The sequence below is a fragment of the Paroedura picta genome, chromosome 4, assembly GCF_049243985.1.
Source record: "Paroedura picta isolate Pp20150507F chromosome 4, Ppicta_v3.0, whole genome shotgun sequence".
In the NCBI taxonomy this organism is placed as follows: domain Eukaryota; kingdom Metazoa; phylum Chordata; class Lepidosauria; order Squamata; family Gekkonidae; genus Paroedura; species Paroedura picta.
This window is the reverse complement of record NC_135372.1, coordinates 139,715,681-139,737,566: the sequence shown is the minus strand read 5'-3', so window position 1 is coordinate 139,737,566 and position 21,886 is coordinate 139,715,681. Positions and strand designations below refer to the sequence as shown.

Below are 21,886 nucleotides of genomic sequence, written 5' to 3'. Positions count from 1 at the left end.
GAGATACTGTGGGAATTGTCACCCCTGCTGCTCCAACTAAACAAAACAAAACAAAAAAGCCCCGCCAGAAAACCCGTTCTGATTTTTCATCTCCCTTGAACAAATTGAACTGACTAGTTTTTATTCTTGTGCAGTTGCCTGGTTTCTTCGTGGCAAAACTTCCCCCGTAAAGAATCTGGGACTTTTCAGTTTAGGAAAGAGAAGACTAAGGAGGGACAGGAGGGGTGGCCAAACTGTGGCTCTCCAGATGTCAATGGACTACAATTCCCATGAGCCTCTGGCATGACCTGGCTGGGGCTCATGGGAATTGTAGTCTATGGACATCTGGAGCACCGTCCCCCCCCTTCCCGAGAACTTTAATTTTGTGAGCAGTTTAAATATGAAAAGGAGGGATGCAGCACCAGCTGGATAAATTTAATTTATTTTTATAACATAGCTCAGGGTGCAGCTGGCAGGGGCTCATGGGAATTGTAGTCCATGGACATCTGGAGAGCCACAGTTTGGCCACCCCTGACTGGTTGACAGCATTATGCATGGGATGGGGAGTGATGACAATGAAACATTTTTCTCCCCAAGGACTAGGACTCAAGGGGATCCCATGAAACCGATGGGCAGTAGGTTCAGAACGAGCAAAAGGAAAGACTGCTTTACACAGAGAACGGTGATTGGAATTCACTACCAAGAGGCCCACCAGAGATGGCCACAGGAACAAGCAGTGTTTTAAATGGGGTTAGATGGACTCATAAAAGATACATCTGTCAATGAATAGTGGCCATGGTGACTGGGGGGGGGGGGCTTCATATTCAGAGGCAATAAACCTCTGTATCCCAGAAGCATCAGGGGAAGGTCTCGGCCTCTCTGCCCTGTGGTTGGCCCTCCAGAGAAACTGGTTGGCCACTGTCAGAGACAGGAGGCTGGACTAGTTGGACCTCTGGTCTGATCCAGCAGGGCTCTCCTGATGTTCTTATGAAGGCCTCAGCCTTTCTGCCCTGTTGGTGGCTCTCCAGAGAAACTGGTTGGCCTCTGTGTGAGAGAGGATGCTGGACTAGATGGACCACTGGTCTGATCCAGCAGGGCTGTCCTTATATTTTTGTATTCCACTATTGTTCCGCCCCCTCTCCTGGACCTGCAGGGCTTGTGTGCAGTTTCCTTGATTCATATGCCTGCTTTTATGATTTCCAGTTTGCTGCTCAGTGCTGCGGACAGCAAATAAGTCCAGGAGGGTGGTCAGCAAAAAGGGCTGCAGAGGCAGTCACGGCCGATACCCGACGATGTGTTTGCAAAGCCAGCTTTCGGCATCTGCCACCAATACAGATGGCAAGGCTCTTTTGGAGAACGTGAAGCCCCAGCAGAAGGTCCAAAAGGTGGCACCATTCATATTCCGCACACAGGGAGAGTTGTTTCCTCTCCATAAGAAACAGATCGCCCGCCTATTTCTGCATTTTGAGATCTCGGTTCATCGAAACGGACGCAGACTTAACCAAGCGTAGCTTTGCTTTGAGGCTCCATAACGAACGGCTAGCAAAGAGCAAGATGGGTCGGGCTGGCTGGAAATTGAATGGGTGTCACCAAGACGGGAGAGAAATTTCCCAGCAACATTCTTATTCCTTGATTCTGAGTAACAGATCTGCAGGGAGAAATCGGTCGGTCCTCTCCACTTTTCAACAGCTCTATTCAAAGCTCCTTCAGTATTTAAGAAGTCCGATGGGCAGTAGGTTCAGGGCGGACCAAAGGAAGGACTACTTTACGCAGAGAGTTATTCAGATGTGGAATTTGCAGCCAGGGGATGTGGTGATGGCTGCAGGCACAGACAGCTTGAAAAAGGGATTAGGTGGGTTATGAAGGATAAATCTTATCAATGCCTACTGGCCCTGGTGATGGAGGGGAACCTCCACAGTCAGAGGCACTAAACCTAATCCCAGAATGAGGAGGCAACAGCAGGGAATGGCCTCTGGGTGCTAGATGGATGGTTGGTCTGATCCAGCAGGGCTCTTCTGATGTTCTTATGAAGGCCTTGGCCTCTCTGCCCTGTTGCTAGCCCTCCAGAGGAACTGGTTGGCCCCTGTTAGAGATAGGATGCTGGACTAGATGGACCCCTGGTCTGATCCAGCAGGGTTCTTCTGATGTTCTTAGGAAGGCCTCAGCCTCTCTGCCCTGTTGTTGGCCCTCCAGAGGAACTGGCTGGCCCCTGGGTGAGACAGGAGGCTGGACTAGATGGACCCCTGGTCTGATCCAGCAGGGCTCTTCTGATGTCCTTAGGAAGGCCTTGGCCTCTCTGCCCTGTTGCTGGCCCTCCAGAGGAACTGGTTGGCCCCTGTTAGAGATAGGATGCTGGACTAGATGGACCCCTGGTCTGATCCAGCAGGGTTCTTCTGATGTCCTTAGGAAGGCCTCAGCCTCTCTGCCCTGTTGTTGGCCCTCCAGAGGAACTGGCTGGCCCCTGTTAGAGACAGGAGGCTGGACTAGATGGTCCCCTGGTCTGATCCAGCAGGGATCTTTTGACGTTCTTATCAAGGCCTTGGCCTCTATGCCTTGTTGTTCACCCTCCCACTGCGTGAGACAGGTTGCTAGACTAAATGGACTACTTGCCTGATCTAGTAGGGCTCTTCTTATGTCCTTATCCACTGCTTGCTTCAGTTAGGAGTCCTGAATTAATTTCTGCATGTACGTTTGGCTTGTAGTCGCACTGCACAATGGGTTTTGTAGTCTGGTGGGTCGCTTTTCTTCGGCAGAGGGCTTACACCCTTGGATTAAGATGGTTTAATGGGATCGATACTGCAGCAAAAAAAAAAAAAATCCAGATACAAGAATGCAGCTTTTATTGATTGATTTACCTTTTTAATAGTCTGCTTTTCTCAGTGGGACCCAAGGTGGATTATTATACAGAATAAATCAATACAGTCAACCAAGTGGTATGTTTGGTAGGATTTGATGTGTAGGACTCTGGAGACCAACCCTAGGTGAAGCACAGTCAGAGTACGGAACATGACACTTTAGATAAAAGCAAGAATTACACAGCAGTAACCTACTTATAGCAGCAACAGCTAGTACAGGCTGTATAGAATGGCACAGATTGTAGTCCGTGATCCTTTACCCAAAGCTTCTTTCAGAACCATTTTGTTACATTACAACCCTATTTACTGTGCCAAAACCCCCTCTTGAATAATTCAGTCTTGTTGGAACTTTTAGGCTTGACTTGGTCCTAGATCCCTCCAGAAAAATAGAGCTGCAGAGTAACAGAGCGTTTGCAATTATTGGTTACCTTGATGGATGAGGCAGAGATCCAGACTCACAGTGCCTTGAGGTATACAAAATATGTATCATATTTATCTGCTTCGTCTCCTTACTGAGGCAGTGCACAAAAGCTTAAAAGACAGTTACAAAGAAATACATTGGAAGCCCCTTTGGCTAGGCTGCAAGCAGGACTACATGCCCACACATCAGCAAACTGAGGATGAAAGCAGGAAGTGCTTCTCTTCCAAAATAAAGAGGAAGTGAGCGGTGACCGTGCTTAAAGGAAGAGATTCCCTTGCCATGTGGAGTGGAAAATCACAAGCACATGACCAGGAATTTTGTCTGCTATCCCAGCCGTGACCACCCAGTGGCTCTAGTGAGTGCACAGGTACAGTTTAGCTGCTTAACCCTTCAAAGTTGACTTCGCCCAATTTCTTGCTGATTGCAATTTCAACAAGTCTGGCATAGTTTGCAGAAAGCTGGGAGGGTAGGAGCCTTCCATCCTGACCTCCTCAGACAGACCATCCCATAAGGTGTGTGGACAAGACAGAGAACACACATTTACCTGCGGTTGTTGGCTTTTCTTCATTTTTGCAGGAGCTTATTATGCATTAGAAGAAGAAGAAGACGCGTTGGTTCTTATATGCCACTTTTCCCTACCCGAAGGAGGCTCAAAGCGGCTTCCAGTTGCCTTCCCTTCCTCTCCCCACAACAGACACCCTATGGGGTGGGTGAGGCTGAGAGAGCCCTGATATCACTGCCCGGTCAGAACAGTTTTATCAGTGCTGTGACTAGCCCAAGGTCACCCAGCTAGTTGCATGTGGGGGAGCGCAGAATCGAACCTGGCATGCCAGATTAGAATTCCACAAACCTAACCACTACACCAAGCTGGCTACACCAACCACTGCGCCAAGAGAGGAAAAGATATAGTAAGCAAAGGAAAGTCATAGGAAGTGCATACATTTCTTTCTTGGTGTACATGAGGGTGTGATTAAAAAAACAAACAAACTGGGTGGTTTTGGTTTTTTCCCCAAAGCTTTCTGCGAACGAGACTTCTGCCTCCTCCCCTCCCCTCAGCCACTGTCTGGCAGCCTAGAAGTGACAGCCTTCCTGCATGGGAACATTTCATGCCACCGTCCTCCCCTGGGAAAAGCCCAAAGTGAGATCTAGCTCAAGAAAATAGCCCATTTTTTCATTGTCTGCCTGAGACCGGTCCATTTGTCGTTGTGGCCTTGGTCCTGCCGCAGGAATGTCCTCGCACCCTCTTGGTGCAAAGTCCCCTTTGCCGTTGTGCGTTTCTCTTAAGAAGAGGGTGTCAGCTGTCACGAAGCAGCAGCAGGGGGTTCCATGCATCCCTTTCATTTCAGAGGGGCTTGGATTTGGGGGGAGGGAGCAGTGTTGCAAGGGAATCAGAAGAGAGCCAGTCTAGGACAGCTGAAGAAGAAGAGCTGTTTTTTATACCCCGCTTTTTACTACCCGATGGAGTCTCAAAGCAGCTTACGATGGCCTTCCCTTCCAACTCTCCACAGCAGGCACCCTGGGAGGGAGGTGGGCCTGAGAGAGCTCTGAGAGAACTGGGACTGGCCCAAGGTCACCCAGCTGGCTGCATGGAGAGGAGCAGGGAATCAAATTTGGTTCTCCAGATTAGAGACTGTGACTCTTACCCATGACACCAAGCTAGCAAAGGAAGGAAGGAAGGAAGGAAGGAAGGAAGGAAGGAAGGAAGGAAGGAAGGAAGGAAGGAAGGAAGGAAGGAAGGAAGGAAGGAGCTGGGTTTGTACCTGCTTTATACTATCAGAAGTATCCCGCTTTATACTATATGAGTGTCCTGCATAGTGCAGGGGGTTGGACTAGATGACCCATGAAGTCCCTTCTAACTCTATTATTCTATGATTCTAGAAGGGGCCTCAAAGCAGCTTACAAACATGGTTCCCTACCTGTCTTCACAGCAGGCACCCTGTGAGATAGGTGGACCTGATACAGCTCTAAACATAACTGTGCTGCAATAGCAGCTCTAGGAGAACTGTATTTTAGGAAAGTGCACCAACCACCATTTCACCTTTATTTCCTTTCCTTTCTATGTACTTCATCTTTCTCCTCTGTTTTATCCTCACAACAACAACCCTTAGAGGTAGGTTAGGCTGAGACGGTGGGACTGACCCTAGGTCACCCAGGGAGTTTCTCTGGCCGAGTGAGGGATTCGAACCCGGGTCTCCCAGATGCTAGCGTAGTGAAGAGTGTAGTGGTTAAGAACGGCGGCCTCTAATTTGCAGAACCGGGTTTGATTCCCCATTCCTGCTCCACATGCAGCCAACTGGATGGCCTTGGACCAGTCACAGTACTGGTAGAGCACTTATCACAGAGCAGTTCTCTCAGAGCTCTCTTGGCTCCACCTCCCTCACAGGATGTCTGTGTTGGGGAGAGGAGAGGGGAAAGCAATTGTAAGCCGCTTTGAGACACATGAGGCCTGCTGGGCGATTTTGGACCACAACCAGTTCTTTCAGAGCTCTCTCAGCTCCACAAACCTCACAGGGTGTCTGTGGTGGAGAGGGGAAGGGAAGGCGCTTTAAGACTCCTTTAGTGAAAAGCAGGGTATAAAAACCAACTCCTCCTCCTCCTCCTTCTATGCCACACTGGCTTGGGAGACAGTTTCTGCGGAACTGTCATGGGATATTCGGTCTCATTCTCCGCAGATTCTCTTCGCTTCCCGACAGAAGGCAAGCAAGAAAGAAATAGGGACACTAAGGCTGTCTCAGCCGTTCCTGTTGAAACGAAAGTGAAGTGCCAGAATCTGTCTGGTTTCGTAACCTCCCACCCCGACATCTTGAATCGAAATCTGTGATCCTCGTTTCCGAAGAGGCTTTCAACAGGCACAGTACGAGACGGTTCACCTCCCAGCTCCTGGCACTCACTTCCTTGGGCTTTATCAGCCTGCCTTTGGGTTTCACCAGTCCTAGACTTGAGCAGGGAGAAAGAACGGCGTGTTTCAGCAGGCCTCGAGGGGGACGTTCGGGAACGGTTGGAACGTGTTGGGTCGTCTAGGTTTTGAAGCCGTAGTGACAATGGATTTGCTCTCCGTAACTCCCCTTCGTGCAAATGTTGGCGGAGATTTCCTGTTCCACGCAGCCTTCTAATCTGACATTTTGATTCTTGTGGCCATGGGCCACCTGCACGTGAAGAGAAGCTCAAATAGAGGTTCAAGTGGGTGGCCGTGTTGGTCTGAAGTAGCACCATAAAATCAGAGTCCAGTGGCACCTTTAAGACCCACAAAGATTTATTCAAGGCGTGAGCTTTCGAGTGCAAGCAGGGCTTGCACTCGAAAGCTCACGCCTTGAATAAATCTTTGCGGGTCTTAAAGGTGCCACTGGACTCTGATTTTATTGAATAGCTCAAGTAATTCAGGGGGAAAAGTAGAAGGAGAAAGACCCCTCTTGGCATATCTCTGATCTGTTGGGGGGTCTTGTGGCAGTTTAACATAGAAGGATAAGCTGATTTAAAGCAGAAGGATGAGAGAAGTTTACATAGTTAATACGAGGGACAAGGAAGGGGTAGTAAGAAGTTCCTTTTCTCCCATTCTCACAAGGCAAGACCTGGCGGGCGCTCCGTGAAATGAAGGAGCAGTGGGTTTGGAACAGATCAGAGGAAGCCCTTTGCATAGAATCATAGAGTTGGAAGGGACCTCCTGGGTCATCTAGTCCAACCCCCAGCACCATGCAGGGCACTCACCACCCTATCGCTAATCCACTGTAACCTGGCACCCCCTTGAGCCTTCACAGAATCAGTCTCTCCATCAGATGGCTTTCCAGCCTCTGCTTAAAAACCTCCAAAGATGGAGAACCCACCACCTCCCGAGGAAGCCTGTTCCACTGAGAAACCGCTCTGACTGTCAGGAACTTCTTCCGGATGTTTAGACAGAATTTCCTTTGGATTAATTTCATCCCATTGGATCTGGTCCGTCCCTCTGGGGCAAGAGAGAACGAATCTGCTCCATCCTCTACATGGCAGCCTTTTAAATACTTGAAGATGGTTATCAGATCCCCTCTCAGTCGCCTCCTCTCCAGGCTAAACAGACCAAGCTCCCCCAACCTTTCCTCCTACATCTTGGTCTCTAAATTCCCGACCATCTTTATTCTTTCCCCAAAGAGTCATTAACAGGTGGAATTCACTGCTGCAGAAAGGGGTGGTGGCTACAGGCATAGATAACTGCTAAGAGATTTTAATGTTAATATCATTGTTGTTGTTACAAAATGAAAACTTAGTTCTGGAAAACTAAGTTCCATGAACCGTTCTCCATGTTTTATGTAAACCGCCCTGAGCCTCAGGGGAGGCTGGTATATAAATACAATACAATACAATACAATTGTTGTTAGTAGCAAAGTCGTGTCCGACCCATGGACAATGATCCTCCAGGCCTTCCTGTCCTCTCCCATTCCCCGGAGTCCATTTAAGTTTGCACCGACTGCTTCAGTGACTCCATCCAGCCACCTCATTCTCTGTCGCCCCCTTCTTCTTTTGCCCTCAATCGCTCCCAGCATTAGGCTCTTCTCCAGGGAGTCCTTCCTTCTCATGAGGTGGCCAGAGTATTTCAGTTTCATCTTCAGGATCTGGCCTTCTAAGGAGCAGTCAGGGCTGATCTCCTCTAGGACTGACCGGTTTGTTCGCCTTGCAGTCCAAGGGACTCGCAAGTGTCTTCTCCAGCACCAGAGTTCAAAAGCCTCAATTCTTTGACGCTCGGCCTTCCTTATGGTCTAACTTACAATACAATACAATAAATAATTTAAAAAATTAAGCTCGAAATCCATGGGAGCACAAACCGGACATGATCACAGAGAAGCACGTCTGTTCTGAAGCAGGGTCGGGATGTTTTCTCTCCTGGCCCCCACTTGGTGGAAGGAGTTCCAGGAGGACATCTGGGCCCTGTCAGAGCTGACACAGTTCTGCAGGGGCTGTAAGACAGAACTCTTCCGCCCAGCTTTTGATTAGTTCCAGCGATCTGATTACATCTATTGGGCCCTCCAGAACATGCCCCCCCCCTCAAAGTTGCCCACTGGGAACACCTGCAAGGAACCCATATCAAGGAACCCGACGGCTGTTAATTATGGTTTTAAATGTCATCGTATTTTCCACGAGACTAATTTTTAGTATAAATTATCCTTTTGCAGTGGCCTTGATACATTTTCTAAGCATTGAAGTCCCTTGATCGAGCCACACAGCGAAACGTTTTGGGATCTGTTTAATATGCTGGACATTAAAGAACCGACTGGAGTTTGAAGAGTCCTTGGAAGTCTGTTTATTATACTGTGACATTTGATACCCCGTATGGGTATCCCTGTGCCCCTCTTACTTCATTTTTGTTGTGCTTAAAGGTACTCGGGGGGGGGGGGCAAGCAGGGAAGGAGGATTTTCTGACCAGGTGGTGAGGTTAAAGGTGGAAAGCCATGGGAGGGGGGGGAAGTGCTCTCAAAGCGAATGCTGGCAGGGGCTCATGGGAATTGTAGTCCATGGACATCTGGAGGGCTGCAGTTTGACCGCCCCTGGTCTAAAGTCTGGCTGTTGAGCAGCGCCCAGCAGATGTGTTCTGTTTGACGCTCAACTTCAGTAACATCTGCTTTTTCAGCCGATGCTTAAATGTGTTTATTGCTGCTCTTAGTGGGGGGGGGTGCAATAACTGGACAGCAACAATTCGACACAGCTGTTCAAGAGCATTTGGGGACAGCTCTTCTGACAAATCGTCCGTTCCCTCCTTTCCAGGATGAAAAGAACCAAATGATGACCACAAACGTCTGGGTGAAACAAGTAAGTCAACCTGATTTGTTTCCCATCTTTTGTCCTGTTTTCCTCTGTAGTGCTAATTTGTCTTTCCCCTTCCCCTGCTCGTGAGCTGATGCAGTCCATGTTGCACTCAATCAAGCTTAAGTGGGATCATTACATAGAATCATAGCATTGGAAGGGGTCATAGAGGAAGAAGTTGGTTCTTATATGCCGCTTTTCTCTACCCAAAGGAGTCTCAAAGTGGCTTCCAATTGCCTTCCCTTCCTCTCCCCACAACAGACACCCTGTGAGGTGGGTGAGGCTGAGAGAGCCCTGAGATTACTGAAGAAGAAGAAGAAGAAGAGTTGGTTCTTATATGCCGCTTTTCTCTACCCAGAGGAGCCTCAAAGCGGCTTCCAATCGCCTTCCCTTTCCTCTCCCCACAACAGATACCTTGTAAGGTGGGTGAGGCTGATAGTGTCCTGATATTATTTTCCATAGATCAGGCTTTCTCAACTAAGGTTTCATGAAATCCTGGGGTTTCTTGACAGCCCTGGAAAGGTTTCCTGAATGGAAGTTAATTAATTTTTAAATATTTTTAAACATTTGTTAAACATTTATTGGGTGACCATATATCGTCCAGTTAACCCCCCCCCCACCCTTCCCCAAATGGCCAATGAGGGGCCTGGAGGGGTGGGAAGGGGAGGGGCCTCAGTTGGGCGTGTCCACAGCTCTGCTTCCCAACTATGTTCTGCACAATTGCTCCACTTCTGGGGTTTCTTGAATCCTGGAGAATATTTTGGGGAGTTTCTCAGTGCTTGAGGCTGATCCTGCATTGAGCAGGGGGTTGGACTAGATGGCCTGTATGGCCCCTTCCAACTCTATGATTCTATGATAAAAACGTTGAGAAAGGCTGTTCTATATAGTCTAATACTGGCCTCCATTTTCTGCACATTGCCACATTTTAATCCATTTGGGAAAGGTCAGGGGAAGGCTCCCTTTTCAGCTCTGGATCAAACCAATGTGCATTTTTTTTTCTTTAAGGAGTGGCACGACTACAAGCTACGCTGGGATCCCGAGGAATACGAAAACGTGACGTCAATACGGATTCCTTCGGAGCTCATATGGCGGCCGGACATTGTGCTCTACAACAAGTAAGTGGGCCCTTGGAGAACGCTGGCTTTGCGGGGCCTGGTTCCCCCTTCGTTTGAGGCTCTTTTTCTGCCCTTCCCTCCCTCCCTCTGCAGACATGGGGGCAAACGTGGTTCCCCCCTCCTCAGCCATACCCTCACAACACCCCCCGTTACCCCGCTGGTCATAAGAATAATACCGTTTTCTTTTTAACCCCCCCCCTTTCTGAACGGCTTAGCCCGGGTAACAAGATATAGAATCCTAGAATCATAGAGTTGGAAAGGGCCATACAGGCCATAGAATCCTAGAATCATAGAGTTGGAAGGGGCCATACAGGCCATAGAATCCTAGAATCCTAGAATCATAGAGTTGGAAGGGGCCAAAAAGGCCGTAGAATCATAGAATCATGGAATCATGGAGTTGGAAGGGGCCATACAGGCCATAGAATCCTAGAATCCTAGAATCATAGAGTTGGAAGGGGCCATACAGGCCGTAGAATCATGGAATCATGGAGTTGGAAGGGGCCATACAGGCCATAGAATCCTAGAATCATGGAGTTGGAAGGGGCCATACAGGCCATAGAATCCTAGAATCATGGAGTTGGAAGGGGCCATACAGGCCATAGAATCCTAGAATCATGGAGTTGGAAGGGGCCATACAGGCCATAGAATCCTAGAATCATAGAGTTGGAAGGGGCCATACAGGCCGTAGAATCATGGAATCATGGAGTTGCAAGGGGCCATACAGGCCATAGAATCCTAGAATCATAGAGTTGGAAGGGGCCATACAGGCCATAGAATCCTAGAATCACAGAGTTGGAAGGGGCCATACAGGCCATAGAATCATAGAATCATAGAGTTGGAAGGGGCCGCACAGGCCATCTAGTCCAGCCCCTTGCTCAACGCAGGATCAGCCCTAAGCATCCTAAAGCATCCAAGAAAAGTTTGTATCCAACCTCTGCTTGAAGACTGCCAGTGAGGGGGAGCTCACCACCTCCTTAGGCAGCCTATTCCACTGCTGAACTACTCTGACGGTGAAACTAATAGCAATAATTGTCATGTTAAGCTTCATAGCCAACGGGGAATTGGAACCGCAGTCTCTGAAATGTTAGCCTGAAGAGCAAACTTCCGTCCAGAGTCCAGGAACACGTTAAAAATTGACAAGATTTCCATTGTATAAGCTTTCAAAAGTCTGTGCCTTGGAAATCTTGTGGGCGGGGTGGTTTATCCATGTAGTTTTTATAACATGCGCTACGGGCCCCGTGCTTCCAGGGTCCCCTTGTGGTGCCTCCCCCCCCATGTATCAGGGCCTTAGCCTTTCTCCTTCCCCCTTTACCCTCAACCTTTTATGGTACTAGGATATTAGGTCTGCAGTAGCAAAATGCCAGGGCAGGAAGGAAGGTGGGTGCTGCCATGAACCCAAGGTGCGCTTCCAAGAGACTCCGAACAAGCTGAGGCATTTCTTATGAGAAGTCCAGAAGTTGTTAGAGTCTAGAAGGAGCACTATAGGTGCCTCCTTGAGAGTTAGGCATTGCTAAGAATGAAACACTAAGGGGAAACAAGGGTTCCCAAGGACAACCCTTTCTCAACTTTTTTCACCATTGAGAAACCCCTGAAACATTCTTCAGGCTTTGAGAAACCCCAGAAGTGGCGCAATCGGGCAGAATACGGTTGGGAAGCAGAACTATGGACACGCCCACCCAGGGCCCCTCCCCTTCCCGCTCCCTCCAGGCCCATCATTGGCCATTTTGGGAGGGGGAGGGGCAGGTTGACATGACCATATACAGTCATATCAGCTGATCGATGTTTAACAAATTTTACAAATATATGGCAAATGACTTAACTCTCAGGGATGCAGGAAACACTTCCAGGGTGTGTGTAAGAAGCCCAAAGGATTCCCGAAATCCTGGTTGAGGAAGCCTGACATCGACAGTTCCCCTGACCCCCTTCACATGCAAATAGTGTGCCGAAATCCTTTCCCAAAGAATCCACAAGATCCTTTTTGAGAAAAAGGGGGGGGGGGAAGATGGCTAGCTGTGCAGCAACGAAGACGCCCTGCAACTGCATCAGGAACCGTTTGAGCCAGAAGCTGCCTATAACCTCTGGCTATCGTGTGCCCTTCCCTCAGCAATGTGCAAATCTGTGGGGGGGGGGGGGGAGTGAGGCACGGCGGTGACTACAGATGTGGCGGAGGCTGCGGAAGATCAGAGCCACACTGCCGCATGATTGCATTTGCCGCCGGAGATGAGCCGTGAAAAGTACTTTGCAAACCGAAAGTACCGTATGTGGGATTAAAAAAAAAAAGTTTATTTTTAATATTCATGCGTCGTCGCTGTCCAGCATGGCCATGCATAAACATGAGGCGCTGAATGTCAGCTTTCAAATGTTAATGTTACAAAGCCTGCGTGCCGGCGCTTGGGGAGAACTGGGTTCGAATCCTCTCTTTGAAACCAGTTGGTTGCCAACTCTGAGGGGGGGGTACTTGGGGATTTGAGGGGGAGAGCCGGAAGGTGGGGTTCAGGGAAGGGAGGACCCTAAAAGGCTATAATGCCCTGATCTTTATGCTCAAGGGATGAGCTGTAATATTGAGAGCTCTCCACGTGCCAACTGGAAACCAGTAACCCTAGAAATGACGCCTACCATTGAATTTGTCATTGTTCTCTTTCGTCAGGTCCAAATTCATTCATTCATTCATTCATTCATTCATTCATTCATTCATTCATTCATCCATCGACCCATCGATCCCTCCCTCCCTCCCTCCACCCACCCACCCACCCACCCACCCACCCACCCATCCATCCATCCATCCATCCATCCATCCATACATACATCCATCCATCCATCCATCTACCTTTTAGCTCGCCATCCCTATAAAGGCTCATGGTGGGTCACAACAATATAACCCCCCAGTGAAAACCCCAATGAAAATACAACAGAGAATTAAAACAAATCCCTAAGATGTCCAGAATGGCGGGCTAATATACCAACTCACCGACCCTCTGCCAAGGGTGCAGGGGACGGTGACCGATAACTCGCCACAGATCGATCCAGGGGGGTCCAGTTCTCCCTGGTGCCCCAGCCTCAACCATAAACATTTCCAACAACAATTCCATTGAGCACCCCCACCTTCTAGGCCAGGGGTAGTCAAACTGCGGCCCTCCAGATGTCAATGGCCAACCTTCCAATGGCTAGCCTTCCATTGAGATTCCAACCTTTTCCTGTTATCAACAATTCCAACCTTCTAGGCCAAGGGTAGTCAAACTGCGGCCCTCCAGATGTCCATGGACTACAATTCCCATGAGCCCCTGCCAGCTGGCAGGGGCTCATGGGAATTGTAGTCCATGGACATCTGGAGGGCCGCAGTTTGACTACCCCTGTTCTAGCCTTACGGAAGAGGGAGAGGAAACTCCCTTTGTCTCTGTTCTCCCGCTCATGTATAATATTAAAAACCTCTATCATGTCTCCCTTGAGCCCCCGAATCAAGCTCACCGGCATATCATGAAGATAAGTTGGAGTGGGAGAAGCAGGTGTGTGTCCGTGAGATTACTGGAGGGAGAAGAGGGAGTTCATATACGGGCTGGATAGCTAGAATTGGGCTTTTGGCAAAAACAGACTGTGATTGGGGTGGGGGTGGGGGGTGGGGAGAACAGAGTTTATTTAAAGCAACCTCGATGGAGAACAAATCATGCAGGTTTCATTCTGGGAAGTTGGCCGTCTGGAGGAAAGATTTCTTCAGTACGTGGTGAGGCTGTGCAATGAATAATCGATGGACGCCCGAGTCTTCCTTAATGCTAAATGCCACACCAGGGCTTTAATATTCCATGATTTGTCCCCGGGATCGCAGCCAATGGGAAGGGAATCTTTTGTTTTCGGTGAACTTCACGTGGACCAGACGATTTCGTTCAATGTCAGATTTCGTTCAATGTCATGGATTTTTCGTCTGAAGAGGAGTCTGGCTTAATGGATTTATTTCACGGCGCTCAGTTTGTAAACTCTGCGCTTCTCAAATGCCTGATTTGATGTTGTTAATCATGGGGAAGGTTGCTGGGGAAAGAAGAAGAAGAAGAAGAAGAAGAAGAAGAAGAAGAAGAAGAAGAAGAAGAAGAAGAAGAAGAAGAAGAAGAAGAAGAAGAAGAAGAAGAAGAAGAAGAAGAAGAAGAAGAAGAACTGTTCAGTGGAACAGGCTTCCTCGGGAGGGGGTGGGTTCTCCATCTTAGGAGAGGCTGATTCTGTGACGGCTCAAGGGGGTGGCAGGTGACAGTGGATGAGCGAGAGGGTTGTGAGTGTCCTGCACAGTGCAGGGTGTTGGACTAGATGACCCATGAGGTCCCTTCCAACTCTATGATTCAAATAGAAGAAGAAGAAGAAGAAGAAGAAGAAGAAGAAGAAGAAGAAGAAGAATTCTTATATCCCACATTTCACTGCCCGGAGGAGTCTCTAAATGGCTATTATTATTATTATTATTATTATTATTATTATTATTATTATTATTATTATCATCATCATCATCATCATCATCATCATCATCATCATCATCATCATCATCATCATCATCATCATCATCATTAAATTTATATCCCACTTCCCCCCGGAGGCTTGAGGCGGGTCACATAAAATCAATCCCCTAAAAACAGTAATAAGAACAATAAAATATAGTACATTAATCACAACAAGGCAAGACAAGAATGGCAGCCAGGTTCATGCAACTAACCCACCTTCCCTTGTTCTCCTCATAACAGACACCTTCTGGGGTAGGTGGGGCTGAGAGAGCTCTGACAGGACTGGCCTGTGAGAACAGCACTATCAGGCCTGTGATGAGCCCAAGGTCACCCAGCTGGCTGCATGTGGGGGAGGAGCACTGCTCCAGAAAAACTTACAAAACTTGACACATACACGAACACACATGAAGCTGCCTTATACCGAATCATAGTCAGCATTGCCTACTCAGATCGGCAGCTGCTTTCCAGAATCTCGGTCATGACATCCTGCCTGGTCTTTTAACTGGAGATGCTGAGGATTGAACCCGAGTCCATTTGCATACAAGCAGATACACTCGCCCTGAGTCACGCCCCTTTCCCAAACTGATCCATGGTTCAAGGTCAGAATTGCCTACTCAGGTGGGAAGCAGCTCTCCAGGGTCTCGGGCTGAGGTCTTTCCCACCACCGATTCCCTGCTCCTTTTAACTGGAGATGCCAGGGATTGAACCGGGGACCTTCCGTATGTCAAATCAAGCAGAGGCTCTTCATCCCCAGATCTCCCCCCCTCCCCCTGAACTGCTGTTGAGGCTGTCGGAGGTACCTTGGTCATTTCTAGGCTGGGGGGAAACAACAGGCTTCCTGGTTGGAAATCTCTATCTATGCTTGTTTTCCTCCTGGAGGGCGGGGGAAACAATCAGGGCAAGTGAAAGTGAAGCGGAGATTTTCATCTTCCAGGGACGCGTCCCCGTGGCTGGGAAGTTATCTTCTCATCTGAACTCATTATTGTCAACTGCTCCTCCCGGAGCTCTCCGGAGGACCAAAATTAAATCAGGAGCTCATTCCGGAGAGTGTATATCCTTGTCAACATTCATAAGGAACCGAAAGCCAAATTAATATCCTAAGGGGGAGCTAATAGGCCGTTGGGTTTCTTCAGCAGGCTTTGTTCGGGGACTTAGACGCCTCCGCAAATAGTTTTGTGTAGTCCTGAAGACGTTGCAGCCGTAGCACAAGGGCACTTCGAAACTCTTCACTTCAGTTGTGGTGAGTTTTCCAGGCTGTGTGTCCCTGGTGCTGTAGTTTTCGTCCCTGATGTTTCACCTGGAACGTGGCTGGCATGGTCTGAAGTAGGACATGACAAGATGGGAAACTCTGTGGAGTGTGTGAACTGTTGCGGGGTGCTTTATTTACTTCTTGGTGTTTGTGTGTAATGCATTGCATTCCTGTCTTATATGGCTCAAAGGGGATCGATTGGAACAAGGAAGTGCTTTCCTAGTGTCTGGGTGGAGTTCATTAGCAAGTCCTTTTGGGAGCGTTTCCCTGCGTCTGGACGGAGTTCATTAGAAAGTCCATTGGTTGCAGTCTTGCCTGTCCTCTGATTAACCACTGCAAAATGTTTAGAGCCACAGGGTGATGTCAGACACAGCTAGATGTCAGACACAGCTACTGGTGAAGATGCCGGGGATTGAACGTGGGACCTCCTGCAGGCCAAGCAGAGGCTCTTCCATTGAGGCAAAGACCCAAATATGACCCAGAATCACAGAATCACAGAGTTGGAAGGGGCAATACAGGCCATCTAGCCCAACCCCCTGCTCAATGCAGGATCAGCCATAAGCATCTTAAAGCATCCAAGAAAAGTGTGTATCCAACCTTTGCTTGAAGACTGCCAGTGAGGGGAGCTCACCACCTCCTTAGGCAGCCTATTCCACTGCTGAACTACTCTGACTGTGAAAATTTTTTTCCTGATATCTAGCCTATATCGTTGTAATTTAAACCCGTTACTGCATGTCCTTTCCTCGGCCGCCAACGGAAACGGCATCCTGCCCTCCTCCAAGTGACAACCTTTCAAATAATTAAAGAGGGCTATCATGTCCCCTCCCAACCTCCTTTTCTCCAGGCTGAACATTCCCAAGTCCCTCAACCTATCTTCATAGGGCTTGGTCCCTTGGCCCCAGATCATCTTCGTCGCTCTCCTCTGTACCCTTTCAATTTTATTTACGTCCTTCTTGAAGTGAGGCCTCCAGAACTGCACACAGTACTCCAGGTGTGGTCTAACAATGGGACTATGACATCTTGTGATTTTGATGTGATGCCCTGTTGATACAGCCCAAAATGGCATTTGCCTTTTTACCACTGCATCACACTGCCTGCTCATGTTTAGTTTACAATCCACAAGTACCCCAAGGTCTCGTTCACACATAGAGTTACCTAGAAGCGTAGAATGTAGAATGGTAGTGTCTTGATAGTAGGAAAAAAATTATCAGAGTCGTTCAGCTGTGGAATGGGCTGCCTAAGGAGATGGGGAGCTCCCCCTCCCTGGCAGTCTCCAAGCAGCAGATGAGCAGATCCTTCTCCTGGATGCTTGAGGCTAATTCTGCATTGAGCAGGGGGTGGACTAGATGGCCTGGTAGGGTCCCTCAGGTGTTTGCCTTGTTGATGGAGGGAGAGGTCAAGAAATAGCCTTTAGGGAAGGGAAATGAAGCTTCTTTGGAGCCAGCTTGGGGGGGGGGGTGGTTAAGAGCGGCAGCTTCTAATCTGGGTTTGATCCTCCACTCGTCTTCCGCACGCAGCCAGCTGGGTGACCTTGGGCTAGTCACAGTCCTGATAGAGCCATTCTCTCAGAGCTCTCTCAGCCCCACCTTCCTCGCAGGGTGTGTGTTTTGAGGAGAGGGAGGGAAGGCGATGATAAGCCACTTTGAGACTCCTTCAGGTAGAGAAAAGCGGGATTTTAAAAATACCTCTTCTCCGTCACTGGCAAAACCTCGCTTTTGGGGGGAAGCAGATGCTTGGTCCTGCGGTTGTTTCCACAGCCTTCCAGCTTCCTCACCCCCCCCAGAGAACAGACTCCAAATCTGCTCCTCGGCATTAAATCGGGAGCGTTTTCCCTGCTCTACTCATTAATTTGTAGCTCTAATTTCCTCCGTAGACAATATCTGCTGAACAAAGAGTTTCTTTAATGGGAGGATATTGCCATTGGAACGCGAGTGGTTGTGTCTCTTTAATGTTTAGCCGGGGGGCCAGGAGGTGGAGGGGGGGCATTTGAATAACCCAGTTTTGTTTAGATTGGCATATGGCAAGCAGGAAACTTTTGCCGGAGACGGCCGTGCCCCTGCGTGGGTCTTCAGTCCTCATGCACAGGCAAAGTGTCCTGCGGTTTTCGCAGCCCCGGGTTAGATGTCAGCCATAAAAATCAAATGCAAAACCGCTTAATGTTGAGTGGTGTTGTCTTCGGCGAGCCTGGTTGCCAGCCTTCAGGTGGGACCTGGAAAGCTCCGATAATCACATCAGAGTTCCAGACGAAAAGGGCTGCTCTGGAGGGTGGATACTTTTCAGGGGTCTCTCCCCTTCCCAAAGCCAGCTACAAGCCTAGAGAGCATCAGGAGGGGATTCCAGAGGAGCTGATCTGTGTGGTCTGGAGAGGAGCTGTGTGTCAGGAATCCCAGGAAGGCAGCCTGCAGATAAATCCCTGTGTTGACTAGATATAGACTCCATTCTGTCAATAGTCTTTATTAGGAGAATAACAGCAGAGCAAACATCTTCAGGAGTTGCACAGAGCAGAGAAATTGGCAAAGACAGGGAACAAAGAGGGAACAGGGCTTATATCAGCTGGGGGGAGGCCCCAGAGACAAAGCATAGGAAAGGGAAGTTCCCGTATATTTTCCTGGGAACTGAAGACTAGAGTCTAGAAGCCTGCCCTCCCCACCATCAATCCAGCGAGAGCTGGGAAGCGTCACACTCCCAAGGATGAAAGATAAACTGGGAGAGCTTCAAAGGCGTTCTTGAAAGCAGCCACAAGCCACAAGGGCTGGATGGCCAAGCAGGGAGAGAAGAATAAATCAAACCTTCAGATCAGAGCTCCCGGTTAAAAGAGAAGATGGCGTGACAGTGTAATCCTAGGGGATCCCCAAATCCCACCTGGAGGCTGGCATTCCTGCCCCTTAGTTTGTGGTAGCAGCAAGATTTGAACCCAGAGCTGCCTCATTCATCTGCCAACCTCCAGGGGAGGCCTGGAGATCACCTGGAATTACAGCTGACCTCCAGACAGCATAGATCTGTTCCCTTGGTGGCAAAAGGGCTGTACTGCACACCGGTCCTCCCCAAATCCCACCTCCTCCACTCTCCACCTCCCAAATCTCCAGTTTCCTGCAGTCGTTGTGTGTTTCCTGCATTCTGCAGGGGGGCTGGACTAGATGACCCTGGAGATCCCTTCCAGCTCTATGATTCTAACCCAGAACTGACTATTCGCATGGCAGCCTCTCAGCCATTGCATCACATGCCCTGCACATGACTCACGGCCAGGGGCTCACATCAGCCGAGAACTGCTGCGAAGATGGGACTCGATTGTGGAGCGCCAGCCGCTTCTCTTCCCGCTTCACTGGGATTTCTTGGCAGAGCGCTGTTAATCTGCAGTAAATACCTCGGGTAGCGACACCGGCCAAGTTTCTCCAGCCTCGCAAATGGGACTGTCGAAATAAACAAAACTTAGTGACTTTGGCCTGCTGAGTCTGCAGTTGCCTTTGAACAAATCACGCGGACGGGCCTCGCACAACGCAAAAAAAAAAGGCCTCTTCTCCTCTGGCGACAGAATCGGAGGAGAAAGAAGGGAATCCACAAAAGGAGGAGAAGAGGCAGGAGACAGCTTGACCTGTGGGTGGTGACAGAACCCAGGAGAAGAGTCTGCATGACTAATGCCTCAGAAGAGGCAGGGTTGCCAGGTTCCAGGCTGGAGATCCCCCGGGATCACAACTGAACGCCTGGTGATTGAGATCAGTTCTCCGTAAACAAATTGTTTCATGGCTGGAAAATGGGCGGCATCTCTTATTTGGACTGGAAAGAAAGGCGTGCAAGGATAGGGAGTGGGGGCCTGCTGCTCAGCACCTTTTTTCGTAGCCAGCTTGGTGTCGTGGTTAAGAATGGCGGCTTCTAATTTGGTGAGCTGGGTTTGATTCCCTGCTCCTCCTCCCCATGCAGCCAGCTGGGTGACCTTGGGCTAGTTGCAGCCCTGATAGAGCTGTTCCCAGAGAGCACCAACATCAGGGCTTTCACAGCCTCACCTCCTCCACAGGGTGTCTGTTTTGGGGAGAGGAATGGGAAGGTGATTGGAAGCCACTTTGAGACTGCTTCGGGTAGAGAAAAGCGGCATATAAGAACCAGCTCTTCTTTTTCTTCTTCAGTAATCTCAGGGCTCTCTCAGCCTCCCCTGCCTCACAGGGTGTCTGTTGTGGGGAGAGGAAAGGGAAGGCAATTGGAAGCCGCTTTCAGACTCAATCTTGTAGAGCAAAGCAAGGTATAAAAGCCAACTCTTCTTTCTCTAGCTGTAAACCCCCCCCCCAATTTTGTGTGCATGCACATTCCTAATTGGCGTTCTCCCTCCAATTAAAATGCCAATGTATCTTTTTTTTCCTGCTGACCTCACCTGAGTTTAGAAGGGCAGTTCATTTAGCACAGCTTCATGCATCGCTGTCTGCGGTTTAAATGGGAAGATAATCAAGGCACACCATGCTCTGACCGATTATGGACCCGCGATTCAGACCGGATAGATTCTGTTGACCAGGGGTAGTCAACCTGTGGTCCTCCAGATGTCCATGGACTACAATTCCCAGGAGCCCCTGCCAGCATTTGCAAATGCTGGCAGGGGCTCATGGGAATTGTAGTCCATGGACATCTAGAGGACCACAGGTTGACTACCCCATGCTGTTGACTGTATAGCTTTAGATTATCCTGTGATTTTCAGATCGCAGATCAAAGCAAGTTTCCCTCTCACCTGAAGCTGGTTCTGCTTCCCGGAGGAGAAAATGTCTCGGTCATTTAAAAATGCAGAAAGTGGAGTTACCATACAGGTGGCCGAATGTTTGAAGGTGATTACAGCTCAGCATTTTTAAAGAGCCACCTGCCTGGATTGTTTTAACTTCGTGAGGCGCTCCTGTTCATGATAATGGTTGAAGGGATAACAGATTGGATCGCATTAGACAATGGTAGTATGGAGAAAGTTGAGGGCCCAAATTACCCCTTTTGCACCTGGGAATTAGATTCAGACTGCAGTGCATCCATGTGACCTCAGCTGGTGGGTTCTGTGGGGCAGGAATTGGGATGGATCCTGCAATAACTCAAAGGGAATAAAACATTTTTACTTTTCACTTAACCTCATATCGTGTAAGCCAGGGTTTCTCGACAGCCTTGGAAGGATTCTTGGAGAGCCAGTTTGGTGTAGTGGTTAGGAGTGTGGACTTCTAATCTGGCAAGCCAGGTTCGATTCTGCACTCCCCCACATGCAGCCAGCTGGGTGACCTTGGGCTTGCCACAGCACTGATAAAACTGTTCTGACCGAGCAGTAATATCAGGGCTCTCTCAGCCTCACCCACCTCACAGGGTGTCTGTTGTGGGGAGAGGAAAGGGAAGGCAAATGTAAGCCGCTTTGAGACTCCTTCAGGTAGAGCAAAGCGGCATATAAGAACCAACTCTTCTTCTTCTTCTTCTTCTTCTTCTTCTTCTTCTTCTTCTTCTTCTCCTTCTCCTTCTCCTTCTCCTTCTCCTTCTCCTTCTCCTTCTCCTTCTCCTTCTCCTTCTCCTTCTCCGAATCGGTGAGAGTGCCCTGAACCTCTGTCCACTCATATATTTTTAAAATGTGTTAAACTTTTATTGGGTGCTATGACCATGTGATCATTTTCACCCACCCACCCCTCCCCAAATGGCCAGTGATGGGCCTGGAGGGGGTGGGAAGGGGAGGGGCCCCAGGTGGGCGTGTCCACAGCAAGGCTTCCCAACCGTATTCTGCACCATCACGCCACTTCTGGGGTTTGTCGAAGGCTGAAGAATGTTTCAGGAGGTTCTCAATGGTAAAAAAAAAGTTGAATGACACTTCTTTCCCTTATGGGGAGCCTCTCCGCCCCCAGTCTGGCTGCTCCTGCCTCAATTGTAGTCTGCTAGGCCTCCGCAAATCCTTAAACCGGCTCTGTTGTTACGGGACCTGGAAATCCTTAAAACACTCCTGCATTGGGGGTTATACATGGTTTATTGGTAGGACCTGAAATAGACATGAAGGAGGTTGGGGGGACATAGTAGTATGTGAACTGGTT

General features: G+C 49.1%; 1 protein-coding gene across 1 annotated transcript in view; it reads left to right on the top strand.

Moving 5' to 3' along the window:
* CHRNA4 (cholinergic receptor nicotinic alpha 4 subunit) overlaps positions 1-21,886 on the top strand; it is a 70,357-nt gene that overhangs the window by 21,283 nt on the left and 27,188 nt on the right. The window contains exons 3-4 of the mRNA XM_077335839.1: positions 8,986-9,030; positions 10,030-10,139. Coding sequence (XP_077191954.1) covers positions 8,986-9,030; positions 10,030-10,139 — 155 coding nt within the window. The remainder of the gene's footprint in view (positions 1-8,985; positions 9,031-10,029; positions 10,140-21,886) is intronic.